General features: G+C 36.4%; 3 protein-coding genes across 3 annotated transcripts; 1 reads left to right on the top strand and 2 right to left on the bottom strand.

Moving 5' to 3' along the window:
* The first annotated feature begins 1958 nt into the window (after positions 1-1958).
* LOC140035128 (vacuolar-sorting receptor 3-like) lies at positions 1959-7646 on the top strand. The gene is made up of 12 exons (XM_072074858.1): positions 1959-2517; positions 3364-4056; positions 4136-4224; positions 4344-4413; positions 4491-4574; positions 4657-4733; positions 4808-4889; positions 5732-5814; positions 5898-5964; positions 6214-6342; positions 6435-6544; positions 7080-7646. Exons 1-12 carry the CDS (start codon positions 2208-2210, stop codon positions 7176-7178), a joined length of 1893 nt encoding a protein of 630 aa, XP_071930959.1. The 5' UTR covers positions 1959-2207; the 3' UTR covers positions 7179-7646.
* A 543-nt stretch (positions 7647-8189) lies between these two features.
* LOC140035855 (transcription factor bHLH84-like) lies at positions 8190-10778 on the bottom strand. The gene is made up of 5 exons (XM_072077241.1): positions 10039-10778; positions 9522-9806; positions 9346-9411; positions 9172-9237; positions 8190-8405 (listed from the first exon to the last, which is right to left on the bottom strand). The coding sequence occupies exons 1-5, from the start codon at positions 10726-10728 to the stop codon at positions 8331-8333; spliced, it is 1182 nt and encodes a 393-aa protein (XP_071933342.1). The 5' UTR covers positions 10729-10778; the 3' UTR covers positions 8190-8330.
* Positions 10779-14107: 3329 nt separating this feature from the next.
* Positions 14108-20337, bottom strand: LOC140035127 (uncharacterized). Its single transcript, XM_072074857.1, has 9 exons — positions 19908-20337; positions 19484-19564; positions 18705-18825; positions 18509-18603; positions 17308-17379; positions 15634-15888; positions 15445-15553; positions 14972-15158; positions 14108-14364 (listed from the first exon to the last, which is right to left on the bottom strand). Exons 1-9 carry the CDS (start codon positions 19929-19931, stop codon positions 14277-14279), a joined length of 1032 nt encoding a protein of 343 aa, XP_071930958.1. The 5' UTR covers positions 19932-20337; the 3' UTR covers positions 14108-14276.
* Positions 20338-21161: the final 824 nt, after the last annotated feature.

Genomic DNA, 21161 nt, shown 5'->3' with positions numbered 1-21161 from the left:
TTAATTTTTCCTAGAAAGCCAAAAAAATGCTTGTACTCTTATGTATTTATGACTTATATATTTTGTGATTATAATGTGTGAGCAACTTTTCTTATGTCCTTTCTAATCAAAATCATAATTATGTCACATCGTGACTAACATGAAATATAATAATAAAAATCCCGTGAGGATTCAAAAATGGTTTTTTAATTAAATTTTAAATCCAAAACATTTTAAGTTTTAACTGTACTTATATAAAGTTCTAGTCACTAATTCGCAATGTCTACTTGAGATGTTTGTAATTATCGATTATAAACCAATGGGTTGCAAACAAAAAATCCCCTATGGTATATCTAATACACAAAAAAATTCCCAATGGTTTCAAAACGTACAAAACAACACCCCATGTTTTGAACTAAATTGTAAACTAATAGAATTCGATAAATTTAACGAAAAATGACAGTTTTGACTGTTAAACTTACCGGATTTCGTTAAATTTACCATTAAATTTACCGGATCCCGTTGAATTTTCCGTTAAGTTTATTGGATTCCATTAAGTTTATCGGATATCGTGAGTTTTACAATTTAATTTAAAATATAAGGTGTCGTTTTGTATGTTTTAAAATCATGAAGAGTTTTTCTGTATATTAAATATATCACATGGGACTTTTTTATTTTTAACCCTAAGCGAATTGTTAATGCCTAATCTCTCACCTTTTAGGAGGCACGCTACTCGATATTAGGCATCCAAGTTCACAATCGGAAAAAGGGTCACCCAAATTTATCAATTAATCATTAGTTTTGGCCCTTGTGATGTTCCCAGGTCAACCACTAAATTTGGTCCTCGAAATTTCAGATTTTAGGGAAATTTAAGATAGTAACAGAAAATCATAATAACTAACAGTCAAAATTAAATTGGTGTCGGTCAAAATTTTGAACGTGCATTTCTTGTCCCTAATATTTGAAGTTTCGATCAATATGATCCCTTAAATTTAAGTAGTTACAACTAGATGTTTAAGATAAATGATGTGTGAATTCAATTAAATATAAAACAAATATACTTCCAAATTTTTATAAAATTTCATGAAAGCACTTTATATTAGCACAACATCGACGTAGAGTAAATAATATATCTTTATTATATAAGTTATAATTGGATGAGAATATAATGATAATGTATAAAATAAAATAGAGGAAGAAAAGAAGAATTATAGTTTTGAAATATATATTTATTATAGTTATTATTACACAAAATCTTGTGTATGTTGTGCACGTAAGTTTCAAATTCTTGTAGTTAGTTTTTATGATTATAAAAACTAACGAAGGTAAATTCCAATGTGGAATATTTTTAGGATATTTTTTGAAAAGTTTCTTTTATTTTTGGTTATCTTTCCTACAAATTAATATTTAACTTTCCAATATTATAGTTTTAAAATATTTATTTTAATATTTGTGTACATTAATAATTATTTAATAATTTAAGTAATTTTACAAAAAATTGGCTTCATTTCAAACTCAATTCATAACCTATTGAAATGCCAGAAAAAAAACTCAATTTATAAATAGTTTATATTTTGTATATACTAAAGGGAATTTAACTAAGTGTTTAATTATCACTAAAAAAAGATAGAACTCATTATCAGTTAATTATTAATAGAGAAAAACAATCACACACATGTATTATACCATATTTGAGACTAATTATGAAAAAAAAGAACAAGTATATGAGATATTAGCACCATAAATTAATAAAATAAAAAACAACGAGAAGAAAAAGAAATTTACTTATTCAGGTGCCCGTCCATATATTCCTAGAAAAGGAAAAGAAAATACAAATAAAAATGTGAAAAATATCCCACTTGACAATATCCCACGTGACTGCTCTTCAGATTATTATCCTAAATAATCATTTCATCGAATTTTTTATTCTGAACTAATTGGAGAGTATATTTAATGCATTTTACGGTACCACTGCTTTCAATGTCTCCCCTGCTGCAACTTTTGCTGGAGAGACATCATTTAAATTCAAGAACAAAACCCTATAATTCACCCAAACTATAGCAGAAGTAATCAGTACTAGTATTCTAGCTCAAAACCCAATTTCCAGTTTCCACTTAACCCCACCAGCACACAAAATTCTGTAGAAGTAAATTGAGTCATCAGTTTCCGTTCAAGAGTTCTTTTTTGGTTTTCTTCCCGTTTTTATTTATTTTGGAAATTCAGAGCAAATGGGCCGTTATGAAAGGTCAAAATCTGCAATCTTGCTAGGGTTTTTGGTATTGAACTTGACCCAATTAGTGATGGGTCGGTTCGTGGTGGAGAAGAACAGTTTGAGAGTGACGTCACCGGATAGTATCAAGGGTACTCATGATAGTGCCATTGGGAACTTTGGGATCCCTCAATATGGAGGGAGCATGTCTGGGACTGTTGTTTTTCCAAAGGAGAATCAAAAGGGTTGCAAAACTTTCAGTGATTTTGGGTCTTCTTTTAAGCCCAAGTCTGGAGCTATGCCCAATTTTCTTCTTGTTGATCGAGGAGGTATAACATATCATGCACCTTTTCCGCATTAATTTGCTTGTTTGTTTATCTCATGCTTTGGTAATTTGTTTATTTTTCAGATGATTTGCTGCTTAGTTAATTTTTAGTTGGAGCTGATATGATCAGTTTCTTGACTTTTGTGTGGCTTGCGTAGGATAAGCTTCTTTAGCTTTGATTATGGTGCTCTTATTTTAGTTTGGTTAAACTACTTGTTCTCCGCTCGTCTAAAGTGATTATAAGCTTGATGGCTACAGTAATCTGGGCTTGATTGTTGTTTACATGTTTATTGTTCTTTTATACTTACTGGCGAGTCGTGGAGGTAACCAGTTTTTTGTTTTCTCGCATAAGTTACAACTGTTTTGGTCTCTTCTGAAGGTTATTGTTGTGCAGCTTTCTTCCTGTGTTGTCTGACTTTTGACTTATGGGGTTTTTGAATACTTAATTTTTTTGTGGTCCTTCTGCGCCTGAATTCTGCTTTTTGTCTGTAATTGGTTAAATATTTCTTTGAGCCTTGCTTTAGATTTGGGTTGCCAATAGGAGGACAATCATTTCCGGCTAAATATTTAGATTTGAATGTCATGTGTGGTCATGGACATTTGGTTGGGTTTTATAGTTATATCTGTCATTCCTTTTGTTTGTTCTTTCATCTTGATATATAGAAGATTATTTGCCATGTCAGCTTATCTGAAAGTGAGAGTCTTGTGAGTGTTATCTTAATTACTACTTAAATTTTCTAGTTTAGCTTCTTTTTATTCCTTGTCAGGAGAGATAATTCCAAACTATTTTCGTACTGGAAGACTGGTTCATATTTCTGATCAATTCAGGAATTGGTGTTCCACTTTGCAGATTGCTTATTTGCTTTGAAGGTATGGAATGCCCAAAATGCCGGTGCTTCTGCAGTACTAGTTGCAGATGACGTTGATGAAGCACTAATAACCATGGATTCACCTGAAGAGGAAAGATCTTCTGCAAAGTATATTGAGAACATAACGATACCATCTGCACTAATTGAGAAAAGTTTTGGGGAAAAGCTAAAGAAGGCAATAAATGCAGGGGAGATGGTAAGTGTAAATCTTGATTGGAGGGAAGCTGTCCCCCACCCAGATGATCGAGTGGAGTATGAGCTGTGGACGAACAGCAATGATGAATGTGGGTTCAAATGTGATATGTTGATGAATTTTGTGAAAGATTTCAAAGGTGCTGCACAGATTCTTGAGAAAGGCGGCTATACTCAATTCACTCCTCATTATATAACTTGGTACTGTCCTCAGGCATTCACTGTAAGTAAACAGTGCAAGTCCCAGTGTATTAACCATGGGAGATACTGTGCTCCAGATCCTGAACAGGATTTCAGCACAGGTTATGATGGAAAGGATGTGGTCCTTGAGAATTTGAGACAGTTGTGTGTTTTCAGAGTGGCTAATGAGACCAAGAAGCCATGGATTTGGTGGGACTATGTAACTGACTTCCAAATTAGATGTCCTATGAAAGAAAAGAAATACAATAAGGAATGTGCGGACATGGTTATTAAATCTCTCGGTAATCAATCACTTGTCTCATCCTGAAATTTTGAAGACTCGCTGATGCTTACCCATCACTCACGTTACTCTCTGTGCAGGACTTGATTTGAAAAAGATTGAGAAGTGTATGGGAGACCCTGATGCTGATTCGGATAATTCTGTATTAAAAGAAGAGCAAGAAGCTCAAGTAAGTGCCTGATCTTTACTTAGATGAGTTCATTCATAATTTTTTCATTATATGGATCCTTAGAAGATTGAGAAGCTGTTCAACCTTGTGAAATTCCCTTGCAAAATGTCCTTCTGCAGGTTGGGAAAGGATCAAGAGGTGATGTGACAATTTTGCCTACCCTTGTTGTTAATAGCAGGCAGTACCGAGGTTGGTTTCATCGCCTGTTTTGTAAGCTGTTAGAAAGTCGAATTGTTCTGCTTCGAATTGATTTTTTTTTTTTTCAGGCAAGCTGGCGAAAGGTGCTGTTTTGAAGGCTCTTTGTGCTGGTTTTGAAGAAACTACTGAGCCCGCTGTTTGTTTGAGTAATGGTAACTTCCCAAGCCCAGCATTAAACGACAGTGTTGTTGATTGATAATTGCTTATGAAAAGTTAGTATCTTCTTTTCTGCAGATGTAGAGACAAATGAGTGCTTGGATAACAATGGTGGCTGTTGGCAAGACAAAGCAGCTAATCTTACAGCCTGCAAGGTTCTTACTTGAACAAGGTGCTCTTTGTAATTCCTTTTGTGTCTTCTACGTCTAACCTTATTCCAAAAATTCAGGATACATTTCGAGGGAGAGTTTGTGAATGCCCTGTGGTCAATGGTGTGCAGTTTAGGGGGGATGGTTACAGCTCCTGTGCAGGTAAATAGTTGTTCCTTTTTCATTTCTCTGCCAAGAAGATAGTTTATGGAAAACTGGCTTATCTTTAGTTTGTTCTTTCACTGAACCAGGCGGATTTGATGAAATAGTATACGGTTTCTTTTGAAGTATGTTTGAGAGTTAGATGTGTCTTAACAACTTTCTTGAGTTAAAAGTACCATCTAAATCTGCCTTTGGAGTGCACTTAATTGATACTGTATAAAGTGTGAGACCCATTCCAGGGTTAACGTTTTCTGTCAATTTTTGCAATGTCACGTTACCCCCCATTATTAACTATAAGCACCTACAAAGTAAACCATCTCTTCAAAGGCTAAAAAGCCCGAAGCTTATTAAAAAAAAAAAAAGATATTTAATTTGGTAGTTTTGTTTAGCAAATAACTACCCATCTCACATAATTCTTAATTTTATATGCACTCTTAGGGGTCTCTCTCAAACACTAGTAGGTATAAGTTACATTGTATTGTCACTCAAGGGAAGTTGTGCTCTCTTCACCTCCCTGATGCACCTTAAAAATGCTGAGCAAAATGGTGCTTCAACTATATAGGCATTTAAAACTGTTTGGATAACTAGACAGTCAATATCTTTTGACAATTCAGGGAGATTTGGTAGCTCGTTCTATTTCATGCTCTGGTTCTAATTCTCATGACAATCTCATGTCTTGTGCATTTACTACACATGACATGAGCTCATGTCTGGAGATGGTGTTTGTTACCTTGCTCTTTTCATAAGTCTGTCTTTGTCATTGTTCCCTTAATGGTTTGGAAAGCTTTCCTTTTAAACATGCTCTATTTTGGCTATTGATTTCTCTGAGTTTACCATTTCAGCAACTGGGCCCGGGCGATGCAAAATCAACAATGGAGGTTGTTGGCAGGATACCCGAGATGGACGCTCTTTCTCTGCTTGTATGGTAGGAAACCATTTTGATTCTGAGCAAGTATTCTTTCTTTTGCAAATTGGTTCACAGAATAATTATCTGTTTGACTTTAACAGGATCACGAAGGAGGAAAGTGTGCATGTCCTCCAGGATTTAAAGGCGATGGCGTGAAAAGTTGTGAAGGTGAGAGATGCCTCCCTCTATCTCTCTCAGAAACCCACACACACAGCCAAAGCTTGAAGGTTCTTGTTTCTTTGGCTGTGATTGATCAACAATCGAGTGCTCTGTGGGAAAGGCTACCAAAGGGGGAAAATTAGAAGTACAAAAGAAAAAGATCTTAAACAACCAGCTTATAGTTCTATAACATGTTTTATGGGTTTGTTGTTTTACTCAATGTTTGATCTTATGGAATGAGTTGCACTTCCTATGCAGATGTTGATGAATGCAAAGAAAAGAAAGCCTGTCAGTGTGCTGAATGTAGCTGCAAGAATACCTGGGGAAGTTATGATTGTTCATGTAGTGGGGATCTGTTGTATATCAGGGACCATGATACTTGCATCAGTGAGTTCAAACCAAGACTCCCTATCTATATGTCATTATGGTTGTTCATGTTTGTTACCTCTTTCTATTGTTACCGGAAATGCCAAATGCAGGTAAGCGGGCTACTGAGGTCAAGTCTGGTTGGGCTGCTGTTTGGGTCATTTTGATAGGGCTGGGTATGGCAGGTGGAGGAGCATACCTTGTCTACAAATACAGATGGAGGGTAAGTTTGCTGCTTTGTATCTCCTCCAATCTTGGATCTCTTGGTTAGGTTGTGGTTATTTTGGTTGAACAGATGCCTTAAGCACTGATTTAGTGTGATACCTGGACTGAGGCACACATTGGGCAGAGAGCGTTTTGTAGACCTTTAACTCTTTTGTTGTCTTTGGTTAGTGGAAATTGATGTGAAGGATACAACGAGTAATTCAATGATGTCTATTGGAGTATAATCTGATAGACGCTCAAGAAGATGAAAGGAGTTCCCGAAAAAGGACCTGTTTTCCAAGGTGTCCCACATCAAATGTTAAAAAAAAAAATAATAATTATGAATAATAGAACCAAAGAAGATGGGGTAAAAGCGAAACGCACTTTTGATGAAAATCATTTCTAAGCATATGATTAGTATCAGATGCATTAATGGAAGTGTTTTATATGGTCATAGAGATGCCTAAATACAGTCTTTTGTTCCGTCATTGTTCCTCATTTTTGTTGCCCTGTTATGGACTTAAGTCTTGATCCATCTCTTATTTAAACTGCAGTCATACATGGATTCGGAGATAAGGGCTATCATGGCACAGTACATGCCCCTGGACAGCCAAAATGAGGTTCCAAATCATGTGAGTGATGATCGTGCTTGAAACAAACACTACTGATATTGCACGTAGAAATTTCAGTTGCTGTGGAGAGTTGTACTTTTTTCTTTCTCGACCAGGGTTCTTGAAGGTAGACTTTGTATCTGTGTAAAATATACTGGAGAATAATTTGTGGAAATCAAAATTATCTAAAGGGCGAGTTCATATTGGTACAAGCTAAAGAGGGAATGATTGGGTCATCTGCCTTGGTAGGGGACTTCAGTACTCTCATCACCAACGTGACTTCTTGGTGCAAGAAGAGTCGAACATTCTTAGTTACGGATAAGAGTTAAATTGTAGCAGAATATGAGAATTTGTGTCGTTCTTCTTTGTTATCTTGGTTGACTTTTTAGGGATAGAGTATGATATCTCAATACTAGTGATTAATGTATTTGCACTGCTATATTGGCTTTGACATTGTACCTTTATCTGGAAAGTTGTGAAATTGTTGTATCAACATCATAAAATTGATCATTGCGGATGCTTGAAAGATATTTCCTTTGGCTCAAAGGGATAGTAAGTCGAGCCTACGTTGAATGGGTTCCAAAATTGAATTCCTACTCCAACCTTTGTGGAATGCATCATGCTTGCTTCAGCTTGTGTGAACACCAATGGTATTAGTGACTTTGGTTGGAAGACGAAGTAGCAGGTCGGTCATGTCTGATACAGAAATACGAGTGCATGGACCTTAACTGGATCTTTTGTTCTCTCTTTTTTTTTTTGGCAACTTTGATCTGATTGCTCTGGAAAGATGGTTTAAAATGTAAAGGGTAGGTGCTCTGTGATGCGCATAAAGATCGATCGGAGGCAAAGGGTTTGGACGTTCCGAAATACAACAAATTTTGGCGCGAAACGCTTCTCTAATCAATTCATGTACTACTATTGATTTGATTAATTAAAAAGTATCATCAATCCAAGATCAAACACAAGGCCCACTACCTAAATTTTTCGTTAGCAATTGAATAGAGTCCGCTGTTCCCAACAAGAATCAGATACGGATTTCAACCCCAAAAAAAAAAAAAACCCGCGAGCCATCATGTGTCATCTTTTGAAGTGACAAACGCAATGGAAACTTCATTACTTAAATCCTAGAAGATACACCAAAATTGGGGAACCAGCACCACGCATGCATGCATTTCGTCTTGGAAGATCAGGATTTTAGAGTAGCAGTCCCAAGTTCTTTCCTTTGTAAGCAATGGGAGCATACATCCATAGATCATCAGAGCTCAAGAGCTGTGAACAATTAGAAAATGGAAACACCAGTATTGTATTTGAGGATAGGCATTTGAATTAATTTTCTATGCACATGCGATTTTGTTTCAGAGTTTTGTACTGCCTCCATAATTTTAAAAGGTCGTTGGCTAATCAGTACCTAACCCTAGGCCAACCTCATGCACGCTTTGCTTACAATATATCCATTCAGTAACACTACAAACGCTGTGATATCCTTTTGTCACGGACAAGCAAAAATATATAGTTTTTGTCTAAAAAATTCGGAGTAAATATTATACCTGGAGCAATAAGGGAAATATAAGAAAACGGTAGAACTGGGAGAATTAATAATTGAGATAGTAATATATATGCCATACCATAGCTTATTCTTTTCACACCCCATAAAAGCACTTCTTTTACATACGTATTTCATGACTTCTTTTTTCCATTTGCTTCCAGTAGACTATCGGAGTTGTTACAATGCTCCTTTGGGCAATGCTTTTTTTTTTTTTTTTTTTCCTGTTTCGTTATGAACTTGTAGACTAAGTTTGAAACTCCAAGATTTAAAAATTAATTATTTTTTTTGAGTTTAAATCCCCACTTCTTCCTCCCTGATTCTTAAATTCTTAAAACAAATCTGTAGACCGAGCAACATGCATGACGACTGAGGTGATTCTGATATGAAGGTATAAAGTTCAAGAACCACTTCTGTATTTTCAGGTAATCACTCCGATTAATTAAGTTTGACGGGGCGCATCTAAGAAAATAATATATACTTTCTTTATACCTTGATTTGGAGTTGCAAAAATTTCACGTACTGGACTGCCTCTTCAAGCATGGTGCTAATGTCAACCTGCCATCAGGAAGAATTGGTTCTCAGATTCTCTTCATCTCGGATGGCAATGACTTAATGATTCAGCGCAATAAAATTCATTGATATATGTATAATGTACTTGATCACCGTTGTTCCATTAGGGATAAGTTTCTGCAAGATTCTCAATCTCTCATTTATTTTTTCTCTTCTTTTCTAGAAAACAAACAAAGAAGATCTTTCAGGACAATGTTCCAAATCAACTTACAAATGGAGGCAAAACAGTTTCTGATACAACAAAGAATAGCAGGTATACTCGTACGTACCCTGGCATATAAGCTCTGGTGATCAGTTGCTGAGCCCCTGCTGGCCCTTGTTTTGCCATTTAAGTTGAATGCTGTAATTGCTCCTTTTGAGTCCGAACATGATGCTGGGATTGGTAATACTCCTGCATTAGACTCGTGAAAAACATTGGAGTCATCCTCTGAGAGGCAGCTGCTCGAGCTTTGGCGGCAAAGCACGGGATGGCCACCTTCAGCAATCTTACTGTCATAAGGATGAAGCTTTTGATGGTTGGTCTTCGCATTTATCATTCTCTTATTCTTGTGGACCTGCATTGAAGGATGTCATAAGAAAGAGAACTAGACAGAAACATATCCCTGCATGTAATTAATTATTCCTGTAAAAAATGTTAGGATACAGTTCCAATTTCACTTTCGATTACAATTCTGACACAGAACAAAATATGGATGGAAAGAATTTCACGTTCTTCTGTAGCACTTCTCAGTCAGAAATGCAGGTTGCAAAATGCTTCCAATCCTTTCTATTACGGTTGTTACTTACATCTAGAGGTGTTGACGGTCTTTTCTTAGAACTCTCCAATAAGTTGTCTGATTCATCTTCTAGTGATTTTTCTGAAGCGAGAGAATTTATTTCATGCTGATCCTTTCCTTGTTGCAAAATCATTCCTCGAGAAAAAGCCTCAGGCATGTCGTTTTCGCCAGACTCCATGCTGCAGTCACTGCTGACATCTTGGTTTAGGAAGTCACGCCCTTCCTCCATTAAGATATTGTTTATACGAATGATCTCATGATCACACGAGTCCATTTTGTTCTTGCACTCCATCATAGCATAATCTGCACAGACCGAGCTATCATTTCTCGTCACAATCGGTTGTGAAATAATACTGTTGCTGTTGCAAAAGTAGATTTGTGACAAGGGACAAAGAATGCTGCTGCCTTCGCCACTGAAACTGCTCCCTTGTGAAAAAGAATAGCACACATCAGCATCAACACTAGTGTCATCTGAAGAATTGATTGAAGAATCTTCCTGGAACACGGCCTTGTTTACATCTGATTCACTTGCAGGCCAGTAAGTGGAGGAAAATTTGGCATTAGAACTGTTTGGCACGTCATTTGGAAGTGAAATGTTGCCAAGCAACCGTGCCATGAAGTCAGCCTCTTCAGTAGTACTGGAGTAGATTGCATTGAAGGAGCTCCAATCCCCACATCCCATGGCTCCAAATGACTCCATATCACGTACCGGTAATTTTCTTCTCCAAAGCTAGAAAGAAAGCTAGCGAGCCCCTAAAAAGGATGAGGGATCTAAGGGGCTGCTTATGGACGTGCAGAAGAAGCTCGAATATTTGATGGACAACTAATTGGACAGTGAAGAAAAAGAGACCTACCTGTATCGAACGCCAAGAGAGAAGTGTGTTCGTGGGATTGGCGTTTTCTTGTGTGCCAGTGAGAATATTTTTAAATGATGCAAACTGAATGAAAAACCATATTTTTAATGTGTTCGTAGATGGCCTAGTACGACTCAGATCGGGACCAAGCTCGAAATAATTCGACATATCAGAGACGTTTAATTAAACTGAATAGGAATGATTAGAGTCCATGATCCAATCATTTTAGAAGAGATTAACTGCTATGTATGATTAATTATTAGAAAACTCAAAACTAAACTGATTTCTCTTAAACATGTACTAGCCAGTCAATTGATTGATAAAGGAAAAAGTGTAACATCACCCATGCCCATGGGAAGAAGGGAGACGACCCTGTACTGTAGAACGTGGAGATGAGTCTTGAAACTCTTAAAAACTATCTAAAAGATCAGCAGACACAATCGTCTTCTCATCTGCTTCTTGTCTCCTCCAACGTTCTCTCTAAACGTATTCTGAGGCTGCACCCAGCAGATATATATCCCGCAAGATTCCATTCGATTGAGATGTCGACATGTATTTGTTGTTTAGCAGATGCATGTATGCGAATTGAATCTGGTCACACATATATTTAATTACTAGCGCAGAGCAAATTAAATTTCATCAAACTGTTGATTCTGCACAAATAATCCATGTGCGAAAGATGCGTGATGAGCATTTTAATAATCTTGCAATGGGAGGTGGAAGCTAGAATTTTGACTTTAACTGTCAACTTTAAATTGACATCGTCAAAAAAGATGGCTCTAATCATCCCATGGATGGAATTTCTTCAATCCGACACTGCGTCTAATCCTCTTCCTCTTTGGGTTTTGGTTTGGTTGAAAAGCTATTAGCTTGGATCGAGGATCACAGCTTGCTTGTGCGTTTGCATGGTTTGTTTGTACTTTGTACACAACTCGGAAACAAGTTTCAAAGTAGGTTATGATCATAATGGGGCGGGTTTCGATCTCTAATTAGCTTGGAATTGTGTGCTATATATAGTGCTAGTCAAAGTGCATGCAGTATCTATATACTCCGGAGATCTTACACATGTTGACACATGTTTCTAACCTCATTTAGAGTTCGATTACGCCAAAGTGATGAGATGATAATGGTGACTATGAACCTAGTAGTATTGCTGAATGTTTAACCGGATGTGCAATTAACATGCAATTTATGACGGCGAGACATAGCACGGTAATCATTTGGTAGTATTTAGCTTCTTTCTTTTTTTTTTTTGGTTTTTTTTGGGGTCCATCTATTTTATTGTGGTTTTCTGAGATTGAGATTACGAGAATCGGATCTATATCTCTTTGTTCCCATAAAAATTTTAGACGGTGATGTTAAGAATCTAGGGACAAGTAGTACAGTATTTGATGGACCGCTAATGACATGAAGTAATTAAACATAACTATCTGCTCCTTTTGAATGCAATAACTCTTGGAACACAGCAAGCAATGTATACATGTGTATTTCCCTTGGACTCATGATGGTGTATTTTTTTAAAAAAAAACTTTAAAGTCACTGAAAGACCTTCGTCAGTTTAGATTATTACTTGCTCCTTAAGAGGGGTTTTTTTTTATTTTTTGCTTTAAAAAATAAACGTTATAGTTATTTAAGTTATTCAGGTGAATTAAGAGAGCGTTGGATTAGACGGTAAGGCGAGAGGAATTGTAAATAAAAGATTTTAAGTTCAAATTCTCTCACTTACAAGAACAAAATAAAATTATTCAGGCGAACAAAATTTTAGAGCGGTGAACAAATCTTAAGAGGTTATTTAGGTGAACAGTTTTTGAGTGGCAACCCTCTTCCCGGGCGGATGGATTAAAGGGCAAAGACACGCATGCAATGGAAGGAGGGCCGAATTGAGAAGGCTGAGAGAAACGCGTCTATGGATCCCTAGGATTCCGGCACAAGGCACGCTTTCAACACGCGGAGAGGCCTTCACCAATTTTGTGTACTATTTACCTATAGAGAGTATGTAGCAGAACCTAATCCAGCAGTTCTTACACGATCTACAGTTCTTACACTAATATAAAGGCCATTATGTATAACATGCATACATATACATATATATATATATATATATATATATGTATAATTCAGGTATAAATATTGCTAGTACGTGTGTAGAACAGGATCACGCTTTCTTCCAGAATTATGTTATGGCCTTAAGCTCCTTACACACTCCAATTAAAAACCAGCTTGGGAAAAATAAAAATCTCATTGGGCAAATTTGATTGAAATACTTCTTTGTCCAGTTGGTGATGAGAATAATGCACAGTACTGCATCAAAATGGTTAAAGAGAATAATAGCATAATGCAAAATGTCGATTCGTGTCGAAATTTTTTGTTATTCTTGAGAAAAAGTAAAAGTTTTTCTTTGCACTTGCTTGTACGTTATAACTACTTGTTCGATAAAAATTTTAAGTTAATCTAGAGATACTCAATACTCAGGGTCAAATAGTAATAAACTATGCGCACATGAACTAAACATTTTTTTTTTCTTCAAAACGAACATGAGCCATACCTCCCGTACACGAAAATGACAGATAAATTACGAGATTGCAGAGTCTCCAAAGCATTTCTGGCCGTGACGGGCAATTATCAGGAGGTGCTACAGAACATAGGCAAATATTAGAGGAAACCAATAGAGATAACACTCACCACATGTAATAACCAGAAAAACAATTGGAGTGTTTGTTGAAATAATTACAATAATATTTTTTGTGATATGAAATAAATAAATAATTAAAAATATAAAAAAAAAATAAATTAAAAAATATATTTATGACACAATCAAAATATTACTATTTGACAAAATTGAGCTATCCAAGAATTTCCAAGCAGTTTTGGCAATTTGGACCACAAGACAAACTCTTCAAAGACATTCACTTGTACCTCAGTCAAAACGCGATAGAAAAAGGTAAAGAGGACGAAACATTTCAAACAAACTCCGATGGTACAGCTTAATGTATTGCTTGATCGTCAGCCAAAAACTGAGAATTTTTTTTTCCCTTTGTAGGAGCAAAAGAAATTAATAATTACAAAATAAATCATGAACAAAAAGACCTGCTCCTCTTCACCTGATATTCCATTTTGACTCTAAGCGACCAATCACTGGAAAACGATAAACAAACAAGACCAACAGTGACGGAAGGTAGAGAACATGGGAAGGATAGGTATTCTTTTGTGTCGCCAGATGAACCATTTTCAAAAACTGATTCTATAGTCAAAGACTTGTAGGTTCCACAGGATGCCAGCCACAATTCTCAGGAAGGAGAACCACAAGGAAACAAGAAGAGGTTCAAAGAACCAAAAAGTTTACACTTAAAGGTAATCTGAGATCTTGATCCACCATCACAACCCTAGAAGAAGATTATCGCTGCTCATCATCAGGTAGCTCCTCCCCAAAACTTCGTTGCGCAAGCCTGTAGTACAGAATTCCCATGGTTGCCATGCAGGCCCTGCACAAAGGAGGAAAACGTGGTCTTGTCATGGTTAAAAAATAGCGATAAAAGTGAATAAAATGCCGCAATCTATTAGTGATCCAAGAACTTAAAATGCATATCAAGTGCCAGGCTACGAGAGGACCAATGAGAGACCAGGTTCTACAGTCTGTCAACTAAACTATGGCAGCAAAATCTTACTATAGATCAAAGCCTTTGGGCAGGCTACCCTGCTCCGTGTTAGTACACTCATGCAGAGTGCCTCAACCACTATCCTACAATTGCACCACGTCAACTTTACCCTTTACTGCTCAACTTGTCACCCTAAATCAAATACTTGTGAAACTTTACAACATGTATATGTACTCCCTTTTCCAGTCTAAGACAAGCTTCTGACTCAAATTATGGGGAACTGAATTGAGGGGTTGAGGCCATCTCAGTGAAACATTAATTCTCTGGTTAGTATTTTGAAGTACTCACCAACTCCATCATTTATCTCCTATTACCACTTTAAAGTTCCAATGAAAGTGTTGTCCTTTAACTCGAAGGGAATAAAAACATTACAGTCCAGCAATGATTTGCTAAAAAATTCCGAGACAATTAAACAGTACTTAGGAAACTTTACATGATAGCTATGATGAGGAGGAGTTTTCTCGGATCCATCCTCGAGGACTTGTGATGTCTTGGGCGACCTTCTGGAATATCATCTAGATTCGATGCATCTTTCCTTGGTGGTGCAGTCACTGGTAAAGTTGGTAATGCACTTGACCAGAAAGGTAGCAATGACCTAAAAAACTTATGGCGAAAGTTTCCTGTGATTGAGAGACATTAGTTTTAACCTTCAGGTTCCCATCAGCATATCTCCACCAAATCATAAGCTTCAACTATGTACATGTTTCAGATTAAAAAAGAGGAAAAAAAAACTTACCTTAACGAATTGTTCATACTATGGTAAAGCAAAAATAAATAAGACTGCACTTCATTGCGTTACTCAATACTCAAACCCACAAATATACAAAGCAAGGAAGAAAATTCTCAACCTGCCAGGATAATAAATGCTTCACTGTCACACCGTTAACTGAAAATATCATTACTCACCCCTTCGTGTGTACTTTTTGCGATTTCCATCTTCATCATCAGCATAATATGAAATTTCAGAATTTTGCCTTTCAACCTGAGCTGCAGTCTTTCGGGTTGTAGCACCAGCCTAACATAAGATAGCACATATGAGAAGGAAAAAAAGTATCATGACATGTAAAAATCAGGCAAAAAGCAAAACACTCTTACCCCAGGTGGACTTGAACTTTTCATTAGAGTGGATTCGTGATTAGATAGAGGAGGAGACGCTGAACTAGGGTCATCAATCTCCACAATGTCCACAATTTCAGAATCTTTGCCAACTGAAGGCGTCAAGCCTGCAGCATATTCTTTCTTGCCCATTGTTATTAATGGATCTGAGGCAAAAGCAGGGGGAGGACTCCGGGACTCTGTTGCAGGCAATGAAACTGGATGGTTTCCAAACAAGTTCTTCTCCAAACCAGTCTGCATGAAACCATAGAAAATTCAATAACTCCAAATGCCATTCTTCTATTATGACCCCTAGCACAAATAAACAACATTATGTTTCAGGAATGAGTGGAAAGCAAAAGTGAGCTCGTCTACCTTAAAGACACATTAAGATGCAAAAAAGAAGAAGATTTTTCTTCCTACAGTATGATTAGGTGCAAGTTCTTACAGCAATTTGACAAGGAGAAACCTAGATGCTTAGCTTCAGCCTATTACAACAGTAAATTCAATCTAAGAGCCATGATTTTCGAAATATAGAAACTGAATAGGTAATTATGTACCTATTTCACAACTTCATAAGGTCAAAAGTAGAGGATGACAACATATCGAATTCTTACTGATAGCTTTAAAAAATGTTGCATTAAAGAAGCACATATCTAGGGTAAGATCAAAATGCATCAAAAATTTTTCTGATCAACCATGAGTCCCCTGTGGATTAAGCACATTAAACATAGGCCCATCTTCTCTCCAAAACAACATTATAATGTCTAAAATTTACATTTTTAGTCAGACTTTAAAAAAAAAACATTTTCATTCAATAAAAGCACCAAAATTGTTCCTTAAGATTGTAACTGTCCCTCTCCCCAACAAAATCCATGGCTTCTGTATCCAGGTCAAAAGGTAATATTTTATTTTTAATTCCACCCCACCCCGAAAAAAAAAAAATAAATAAAGATTAGAGATCTATGAGCATTTGGGTTCCCTGACATGCCTTTCTCAGCTTTCACATCTACCTCTTTTTTTACTCAGTCAAAAACACTTGGTTGTGGGTTATTCACCCAAAACTCAATACGCTCAAGGCCCAAATGTCTAACCAAAATTAATCAACAAAGGAAGAAAAAAAGACTGAGTTATATAAACTCAATTGTCTCAGTCATCAATCTGCAACCACAAAATGAAAGAGAAAACATGCAAAATAGTTCCCCTTCAAAGAACAAAATTGCCTTCAGAAATCAATGTACTATACAGTTGTCTTCTGCTACTTGGATTTTAATATGTATCATCAGCTTGATACAATTTCTCACTGCAGATAAGTTCTCTTAACTCCTCCAACCCTTCAAAGATGGAGCTAGAGGTTGTTAAGAAACTTTTTCCACAATTAAGTATCCAAACACAAAAATTATCCACTAACACATCTTCCTGCACATTTACGCAGCACAAAGGGAAACAAGTCATACAAAATTTTCAATCTCTTAACGCATACTTTGTTTCTGCTATAACCGAGTAACTAGCATTCTAGGCATGCATGTCTGAAAGTACCCAATCCACAGCCTTCCCCCCCCCCTCCCCCCCAACAAAAAAAAAAAAAAAACGCTAAACACCACCCCCAACACATTCACACACAGAAAGGCAGAGCAGTTTCTTGGTATAATTTAGTGGAAATCAAGTTTTAACCTGCATAATAGCTTCTTTAAGCTTTGAGTGAAGAAGAGATGCCGAATCTTTCACATTTTTAGGAGGCCATATCTGCAGCACCAAAGTGCATGAAAAGATCAGTAGACAGTACACACAAAATGAACAGAGTCTGTTATAATGCTTTTTCTGTGACCCACACATTGACCCCAGAATAAAATAAACATTTTTCTTTTGCTGGTATCAAAGAATCAGAAGACAGAAAATGGTTACGCAGCTGCAATACGCCCTGTCCAAAGACTGGTGTCATAAGATTTTCAGCAGCAGAGGCAATAGATCCTAGAATGATACTGCAATGAAATTAACATTGAACCTATCTTCTCAAATCCTTGGTCCTAACTCCTAAGTGGTATGATTTGGCAAATTTCACATCTTAGATAATGTTAAGAAATTCCCATCACAAGGATGTAATAACTTATATTTTTCAAAATCTTTAAATTAAATTAGTATTTGCCTAATGTTTCGTCACTTCCATTTGACAAGGATACTCTCTTAAAAAATTTTACTTTATAATCAACCAAAATTCATATTCATGCTCCTTGTGCTCACCCTGCGTCCGCTTTACATGCATCCAACACCTCAAAACTTGAGGACAGCTTCCAAATGAACACAATGCAGAACTGAATTAATCAATGTAGGAATAAATATGCACGTCTATCTGCTAACAAAATAATCAATTTAGTTATAAATATGTACGTCTATCTGCTAACAAAATAATTTCTACCAAAATTAATCAACAATAGCTAAGCAATGAAAATGATTTAGTACCAAGATGTGTCCCACATGCAAAAAAGAAAAAAAAGTATCCCACATATAATCATATGGCAAGCAGTAAAAAGTTAGGACATAGCTTTCAAGTGAGCTCAAGCATCACGTGCAGCAGTAGGAATATCATAAGCAGGCAACTTTCAGACTAGATTCCTTCACTTAAAAAAGTAAATGAAAAAAAAAAAAACTAGGGCCATTCAGGTCCATGCAATATGCAAAGCTCCATTTTATACGTCACAATGCAAAGCAAACAACAAAATGTAAACCTCTTGTTAACACCCATAAGACAATGATAAAAAACTACCATTAGATGCAAAATCTGAAATTTCTCAATACTTTCAATATTTCAGTTTTTGACATCGATGTTGCATACAGAAGGAAGAGCTTTAGAAAATTTTGAAGAGTATAGACATACCGAAGTTGAGCACGCTGGACAAGCATATCCAGCAGGAGCTGTGTGAGGGGGAAACCCTTTAATATGCGAAAGCAAGCAGCTTGTGTGTATAACATCTAGATAAGGCAATCATGTTAACAGCATGTACAGAAACCTTTCCAAGATCCCAATCCAAAGAAAACAGGATAGAAGTAAATTCAATTGCATGAAGACATACGCAGGCAACCCAATCGAGTAGTTTGAGAGTCAGTTCCATCTTCAAGGACAGTATGACAAAGGCAGCATGTTGGAGGCCAATCATATTCTCCATCTATTACCCAATCTGAGTAGGTACGGACCTGAAGTAGAAATACACATATATGGTTTATAAGCATGGGTGAATGCCAGGAGAAGAAGGGAAGTCACCACAGAATTGCATCAGTAATTCTGAAATAAAATTGGAAGATATATAGGCAGTAAGAAATGCATATCATCAAATTTGAAACGACAGTGTGCCTCAAATTCCCCGCATATTGGGCTATGGTACACAAAAAACATGCCTCAACAACATTTTGTTACTTCACATATATGAGCACCACATGTCTTCCTCAATGCATGTTGTAGCCCAGACAATGATTCATCACCTTTAAAATTTAACAACTGTGTACGAAGCACCGTTGTCCTCTATCAAATTGAAAGGGTATACTGAACCCACAATTTAGTATTAAAATAAGATTTCCCAAAACCGTTCCAGATTCTCCATTTATAAGAAATATTTCAAAGCTGAACATCACAATTAAAAAAAATATTATTGAACAGTAGGAGAATTCTCCAATAGCATTACCTAGTTAGACTAGGAAACTGGTAATTACACCAATGAGAAATATAAATTGACCGAAAAGCAATAATTCTTACAGAACCATGAGACATAGAACTGGACTAATACCAAGCATAGAGTTTGCAGAAATAAATAAAAATAAACGAGCCAGATTTTATTACAATAATTCAAAATCATACCACGCATATCTGATGCTCGGGAAAGCATATACACTCTCCACAAACAGGAACCTTGTGCACAAAACAGTATAATTTAGTCGCCTAGAAACAAGAGAAGAATCACAACTGGTTAGCACAAAGAAAAATGTCCAAAGAATTGTAAGCGGAAGCAATATAGTATAATGTACCTAGAGAAACCACTGTCCCCCGAACAAAAAAAAAGGAAAAAAGAAAAGGATTTTGCACAATTGATTTCATGACGAATAACTAGGAGCTAACAAATAAATCCCTATCCATCCAATAAAGCAAAGCAGAAAATTCTAGGCACTGAATTTTACGAAGAATGTCTTCCAAATCATCAATTGAAAAACCGATCTGATCTAAAATGGGAGAATTAATGTAAATGAGGGAGGTTGAAATATAAAATAGGGAGCGGTGTGAGTACCTTGCGGCATTTACAGACCACCATTGCATGGACTGTAGAGGCTGTGATATATATAAATTCGAGATCGCAAAATTGAGGACTGAATTTGGGGAAGGGGGATTCGATTGGGAAATTCTAGGGTTTTAGCTTGAGCATAAATCAAATATGTCCGAAAATTTCAGCTCAAGAGTGGGAAAACTTAAAAGAACGAATGGTGTTTTAGCCTTTAATCGGGATTGGCAAGCGATGATGCTCGGTGGTAGGATGTGACCAGTGAAATGTAAAAACATGGGAGTAAATCAGAAACGTTTATTTCCAAGGTGTGATTATTAGTATTACTGCGTTTAACGGTGATGGAGCGTATGTACTGAGGTATGGCCTATGGGGTGGCGCGGTGGCTATTGTACTGGATCCGTTTCAGTTTAATGCCGAGGCTGAGAGAGAGAGTGGAGTTTGGATCGTCTAATGTGTCGACCACCTGGCAGTTGCTATTTTTTCTCTTCTTTGTTGCTCCGGACAGAAGCGAGAGACAAGTGTTGGTGAACAATGGGCTGAGCCTGAGGGTTGGTTTGGGCTTGTTTGTGGGCGCTCATTGCCATCCACCTGGATAAAAGTGACTAAAATGAGCTACTACATAGCCACCGTAGCTTGCTCACTGGTTTAAGGCCTTGCCAATCTAGGAGGTGGTGCTAGCCCAACCTATGTAAATTGCTACTCTATAATACAATATTGACGTTTGAACCCCCAAAAAAAAAAAATATTTACCATTGCTCTGGCCCTTGAGTCTGGTTAGATGACCATTTACACATTAAGGTTCGATAGAATATTCTATATATAAAAGAAAAGCTTCATTAAAACTTTTTTTATGTCTCATTTCTATGTAGTTATTGAACAAAAAAAAAGAGAACAGAAAGAAAAGCTCCTTGGAAAATATTATCCATTTATTACTTTCCCTAAGTTGTTGTCCAGTTGGAAATACCTATTATTACTTGGAAATATTACCCATTCATTACTTTTCAATTTTTTTAAAATCTAATACAAGTTACCTTGTAATATTATCATATTTAACTCACTTTCGTTATTTTGAAATACACATGCTGCAATTAAAAGAAAAAAATATTAAGTATAAGGTTCATCGTCCACAAGTAGAGTGGTATGAGTAGAAATATACCTTCAACAAAGTCAATTAAACTTGTGCGTGAAAAATATTATAACACCTAAGACTTGAGAGTTTCTTTGTTTACAAATCATTAATTTCACTAAGCAATTTTTTCT

Source organism: Coffea arabica, chromosome 2c (genome assembly GCF_036785885.1).
Source record: "Coffea arabica cultivar ET-39 chromosome 2c, Coffea Arabica ET-39 HiFi, whole genome shotgun sequence".
NCBI classification, from domain to species: Eukaryota; Viridiplantae; Streptophyta; class Magnoliopsida; order Gentianales; family Rubiaceae; genus Coffea; species Coffea arabica.
The sequence above is the reverse complement of the archived record's forward strand: the minus strand, read 5'-3'. Positions and strand labels throughout refer to the sequence as shown.

Excerpts from the sequence above, each read along its gene's own strand:
- LOC140035855 (XM_072077241.1), bottom strand. The coding sequence starts at position 10,728 with ATGGAGTCATTTGGAGCCATGGGATGTGGGGATTGGAGCTCCTTCAAT. Across the intron at positions 9,807-10,038 it reads GACCGTCAACACCTCTAGAT|GTCCACAAGAATAAGAGAAT; the intron begins GTAAGTAACAAC and ends CCTTCAATGCAG. Across the intron at positions 8,406-9,171 it reads TTTTGCAACTCCAAATCAAG|CTCTTGAGCTCTGATGATCT; the intron begins GTATAAAGAAAG and ends AATTGTTCACAG.
- LOC140035128 (XM_072074858.1), top strand. The coding sequence starts at position 2,208 with ATGGGCCGTTATGAAAGGTCAAAATCTGCAATCTTGCTAGGGTTTTTG. Across the intron at positions 4,225-4,343 it reads AAGAAGAGCAAGAAGCTCAA|GTTGGGAAAGGATCAAGAGG; the intron begins GTAAGTGCCTGA and ends GTCCTTCTGCAG. Across the intron at positions 4,734-4,807 it reads CTAATCTTACAGCCTGCAAG|GATACATTTCGAGGGAGAGT; the intron begins GTTCTTACTTGA and ends CCAAAAATTCAG.
- LOC140035127 (XM_072074857.1), bottom strand. The coding sequence starts at position 19,931 with ATGGTGGTCTGTAAATGCCGCAAG. Across the intron at positions 15,889-17,307 it reads TTAAAGAAGCTATTATGCAG|ACTGGTTTGGAGAAGAACTT; the intron begins GTTAAAACTTGA and ends GGTTTCATGCAG. Across the intron at positions 15,159-15,444 it reads CAAAAAGTACACACGAAGGG|GAAACTTTCGCCATAAGTTT; the intron begins GTGAGTAATGAT and ends TCTCAATCACAG.